Source organism: Pavona decussata, unplaced genomic scaffold (genome assembly GCF_977016875.1).
Source record: "Pavona decussata unplaced genomic scaffold, jaPavDecu1.1 SCAFFOLD_48, whole genome shotgun sequence".
NCBI lineage: Eukaryota > Metazoa > Cnidaria > Anthozoa > Scleractinia > Agariciidae > Pavona > Pavona decussata.
In genome coordinates this window covers 2,982,279-2,987,815 of record NW_028145470.1, presented here as the reverse complement: position 1 = coordinate 2,987,815, position 5,537 = coordinate 2,982,279, and the positions used below count along the sequence as shown (strand labels likewise).

At 36.8% G+C, this 5,537-nt stretch overlaps 1 protein-coding gene across 1 annotated transcript; it reads left to right on the top strand.

Moving 5' to 3' along the window:
* Positions 1-2,992: 2,992 nt before the first annotated feature.
* Positions 2,993-5,333, top strand: LOC146481789 (histidine N-acetyltransferase-like). Its single transcript, XM_085107611.1, has one exon. It carries the CDS (start codon positions 3,088-3,090, stop codon positions 4,009-4,011), a length of 924 nt encoding a protein of 307 aa, XP_084963737.1. The 5' UTR covers positions 2,993-3,087; the 3' UTR covers positions 4,012-5,333.
* The last annotated feature ends 204 nt before the right edge of the window (positions 5,334-5,537 follow it).

Below are 5,537 nucleotides of genomic sequence, written 5' to 3'. Positions count from 1 at the left end.
GTCATTCCCCTGTATTGCAGTGCGCAACTCTACTGCGCACAATGGATAAATAAAAAATTTACGCTCATTTCTAGCTAGCTACTGAGTATAACTCAATCTGACTTGCATCTAACAACAAAATTCTTAATTTGCATTTTGCGCGGAAACTAAAAACAAAATGGACTGGTTTGTCAGCTATGATCCGCACTTTTATTCTTTAGATTTTGATTTGAATATTTGATTTCGGGCCCGAAAAGGTACCGGTACTTTCGAAAAACGGGCCACAGGGCGGAAAAACATGATCAAAAAGCACTGTTCTTCGTAAGGTAGGGTTGGGGGTGGGGGAAGGGGGGGGGGGGGGGGGCTGAGCTGGGGTGGGGTTTTGTTAGGACAAAGGCCAAGACCCAGCGGCACAATATTGTGCGGCACTACGAAACTCACCATGTGATAAACGTAACAATTCCGATTTGGAAAGATGGTGTAGTATTAGAGAAGACTAAACTCGCTGTAAACTTCAATTGTGTGGGACCCATTGTAGGTGTTTGTTATGCTTTTCAATATGGTTCTAACTTTTTAGAAGTAAAACTAGTCAGTGACTAGATTGTTCAGTAAAAGTCCTTGATGCGGAAAAAAATTCCTAAAGCGTGGCCTTGCCATTCAAATGAAAGCTACTGAGGGGTTCTTTCCTGACACATACAATTTCACAGCATGCAGTTTTGTTCGAGTCATTCTGGTAATGCCGGTACGAACAAAAAAGAAATTCTGTTCAGAACCACTTGTAAATGATCAGGCGTTTTAAATTTTTTTTATTCAACTTTAATTACTGAATAAAACATGTTTGGCTGAAACATAGAGGAAATAAAGTTTGGGTTCTATAACTTTGCCGGATCGTCTGTTAGTGTAAAGCAAAACGAAAGCAAACGCGAATAGGCCATTTCCGAGTTGTTGTGAAGCTCATTATGAAAGCGGGGCAAAGTGCAAAGCTTTTCGTGTGAAAATTAGTTTTGTTGGCATTTGAATGAAAACTAATTTTTATATTAAAAGCTTTGCACTTAGCCTCGCTTTTATAATGAGGTTCAAAGCAACTCGGGAAGGCCTATTACTTTAGACACTCAATTGAAAAACTACTCTAATGCTTTAATCGTGGCTACTGATAGCCAATCAAATTCGAGAATTTCGGCATTACTTTGCATTCTTTTAAGCAAACAATGGCCAAACATTTCTTGAGTACTTACATCTAATGCTGGCTTAGTATTGTGTTAATTTTCTTTTCACTCTAATACACCTATGTACAAATATTGGTTCACTTACTATCTGGTACTTTTTTTCTTTTTTTCTATTCCCTTTCTTAATTATTATTTATTTATTTATTTACTTATCCACTTGTTAATCGTTTGTTCCTTTTTTTCTTTCTTATATGTGTTACAACCCAGATAAAGTATAATAATTTTTGTCACTAGTCAGCTCGTTTAGTTCGTGCTAATGGCGAAACTTGAGTATACGTTAATGTCTTATTTTCATATGGGTTTGATCATGTTCATTAAATTCGCTCCTATATGGGTTTAACCATGTTCATTAACTTTGCATATCATTAAAAGTTCGTTAAACTTAAAAGGTGAAACTGATTAATCCACAAGAAAAAGATATTGAAGTTGTTAATCACTTGCTTTCCATAACATAAATGTACGTTAGTGGCTGGTGAACTCTAACGTATGGCATTTTTAATGGAAGTGTTGTAGCTGCCTTAGTTTTTACATGTAACTTATCAAATGCCACAAAAATTTGTCCCTTAAAAAACTTTCAATCAATTTTTGTACAATTTTCGGGAATTTAAATTTACAACCAGCAGAAAATAAGAGACATTGAAACAGACTAAGCTGTAGTAGTAACAACGGGCGTGCGTTTCTAAGCTCAGTCGCTAAATTAGGGAACGTTGTTGCTAAACACGCTTACTAATTCTCAATTTTGTTGCAGAAGAAACTTTTTGTTGCATTTCGGGAGCAAGAGCAAGAACAATGATTTTTAAATCAATCCAAAAGCATTGTTTCCTGTAAGGAGGCAAATTTTTTCTCCAGAAACATCTTTCCGACAGTTTATGCACCCTAGAAGAAACAATTTTTCGGTCAAAAGGAAAAATGGTTCCAGGTTTAACCAAGCCCTTGTTTCTGGTACAAACGCATTTATGCCAACCTTGTTCCAAGGGACTTAAGCTGTGTTCAAGATGGCGGCCACTAAATGCGTCGCCATAGCTTGCGCTTTAGTCACGAATTCCATCTTAGTGTGTATTGAGCAAAAATTCGGAAAGATAGACACCACGGAGTCGACTAAAAAATGGAATTTATTTTCACTGATATTGCTTACTCTAAGTGGAAAAGACATGGAAAAAAAATGATTGTTAAAAACTTAAAATTGACATAGATGCATCTTTTGTTCGAAGTAAATTGATAAGCGTAGGCTCTAATGTAGGCTTATCAAAATTTTAAAAGATATAACTTATTCAAGAACTAAAACATTCAATAAAATCACGGCGACATAGCGCTCAGATGAGCATACTACATTCCTTTCTTGATCATTGAAAAAACTAAGAAATGTCGTTTCACGTCATATTGACCTTTACAGTACAGGCAAGCAGGACAAAGTAGAACTATGATAAAATTGTCCAAAATATCAGAAAGAAACAGCTGATTAATTCATAGCATACGTCTTATCATTTTTCACAATCTTAAAAACCCTTAACATTGTTATTGATGGCGATTTGCTGGATACATATATTTTTTGTTGGTTTTGCCTCTGCAGTTGTTTTATTGTTGCAAGTGAAAACTGATTGGGAGAAACTGTGTACATTGGCCATTATTTTGCTTTGCCTTGAGCTAGTTTAGTGGTCCGTAAAGTTTTTTTCATAATTTATTCAAACCATAGTTTGTAGACAGGTTTAATAATTCAGAACTTCTTTTGTCATTTATTACATTTTGATGTGCTCTATTCAATCAGCTTAAAACGAAAAGAAAGTGCATGCAATTTTGGAGATGCTCCAGATCTCTCGTACTCAAACTACATAAGTTAGCATAGTCTGGTCAAAACAGAACAGAAAGTGCTTCTTTCTCGCATATGGAGCCACTTACATTCCGTCTTGCTCGGCCTAATGATTTCGATGAAATTGTAAAGTTATCTGAAGGAATCTACGACGGGCATGACTATCTTCCTCTCAAATTTCACGAATGGCTTCAGAGAGAAAATCTTCATATCATTCTTGCATATTCTGGAGAGAGGCTTATAGGGTTGCAAGCCTATTTTGTGGTCGACGACGGAAAAACATTTATTCGCCGGGCAATACGAATTCTTCCCGAATTTCGAGGCCGAGGACTTATGCGATCACTGATAGAATATGTTAAGAAACATGCAAGAGCACATTACCCTAAGATACAACGGGAGCGGTTTACAACTAATTTTGAGAACGTTAACTGCGTCGATCAAGCAAAGCTACTCGAATGCGATGTATTGGCATACCTCGTTGACAGTAAATTCTTAAATCAAAATGAGATTTCCAAGAAAGATACAATCGAGATAATGCCTTGTTCTAGAGAATATTTCTCTGATGCTATTCTCTCTTGCTCATTGAAGGAAAAGCTGTTTCCAAATGACGTCATCATCGTGAACTCCTGTCCTTTTGTTCCTCTCCGATCGAATATCGATTACATGATGCAAGAGTCCGACGAATTGTTTGTAGAAAAGTGCGCCGACGATGGCTTGCCAAGATCCTTCAGTTTTGGAACTTTATCACCAAGAGTGAAATTTGTTCACTGGCTCGCTTCTGTTTTCACCGATCTTCCAGAGCTCTTTGAGGCGCATCTTCTGTTTCAGTTCAAGCGTGCTTGTGAAGTAATCAAAGGCGATTTTGTGTTCGTGTCTTTTCAAGATAAAAGCTTGACTTCACTGGCAAAAAAGATGATGGCCGAACAGCTTCAGTTAAAACCATGCAAATACTACCTGAATAAGGCTATGAAACTGTATGAAAAAGATTGCTCATCGTGAACGGAACAACTTTGAATCTGGACGGGGTGTGTCCTTGGAATTCTGGGTCGGCGAGAGCGTCACAGGTCTTCAAAGCAATCCGGAATTGAAAAACAAAATAATCGCTTTGTACTCTCCACTTAAAATCTAGACATACAAATTTGTCCCTTTTACAGCAGACTCCTTTCCAGTCATTTCAGTTTACTCTCTCTGAGGAGACATCGCTCTTCTCAAACTTCCACATATGCTTGATTGAGGTCCAGTTGACTCTGCTAATTTTAGAGCGCTTTTCATATTGAGTATCGTAAACTAAAACCGAAGCAATAACTCTGTCCAATCACAGCAGACGTAATCATCACCATGAACCAATCAGAAATCGAATCAAATACATGTAACTGTAACAGCGTCTTTTGGAGCATTTTAGCTCTGCGACTAAGCGAGAGGTGCCTTCCAACCTACCGTGATCTTTTACATCAAGTGGACCAGATCTTCTTCACAGGAACATAGCTTTTATTGCAGATCTTGACTCATTCTCTTGCAGACAGAACTCAGGAGCTTTTACTGAAGAACATTTGTCACATAAGACCCGTAGCCAATAGTATTTCGACAACTCAATTTAACTTGCGTAAGCTTAACAAATGGAAGAAATTCTTAAGACTGAAATTACTTTTCGCGCCTTTACAAACTGAAGCTCATTTCTTATTCAAAAGAACAGCAGGTGTTTAACACCTATTTGTTTTACTTGACGATTACAAAGGCTCCGATATTTCCTAAACTGAATGAAATCTACTTTTACTGAAAAATGTCCCGTAACATTACCGGCGCCAAGCGAGGAAAAATGTGCGTGAGTCAATGTCGTTCGGTTTTGCTTTTCATTTCTTGAGAAGGTGAAGCGAATTTTGCCAACTAATCACGGAGCGTATTAAATACTAATACAGCAGATCTCTGGCAAGGGCTATTGGAATCCCCCCAAAAAATTGGGGGTAACCACGCATTTTTTTAAAGATAATCAAGCAACAATAATTATAAAAAGCGCTAAAATACAAAGCAATGTATGACACCTTTTCCGATCCCAGCCTTGCCAAGTTCTGCTTTTCCTGTGCAATTATAAACCGCGCAAAATATCTGTGATCTGTTTTAGCAGGCACCGCCGGAGAAATCTGAATTATAGTACTTTATATAATCAGCTGTATGTTCGTAGTTTAGTGAATATTGACGTTCAAATGACTATTGTAAGGTGCCTTAGCCCTTAAGGATGCGCCGTATAGGAATAAGGAATGTAAATATCATCATCATCATCATCATCATCATCATCATCATCATCATCATCATTATCCAGTCATTATCGCTATAACTATAACTATAACTATAACTATAACTATAACTATAACTATAACTATAACTATAACTATAACTATAACTATAACTATAACTATAACTATAACTATAACTATACTTATAACTCAGTATTACTATTACTATTACTATTATTACTATAAAAATCTATACCATATTTCAGACCATAATCTGTAATATTTAGATGCTTC

Excerpts from the sequence above, each read along its gene's own strand:
- LOC146481789 (XM_085107611.1), top strand. The coding sequence starts at position 3,088 with ATGGAGCCACTTACATTCCGTCTTGCTCGGCCTAATGATTTCGATGAA.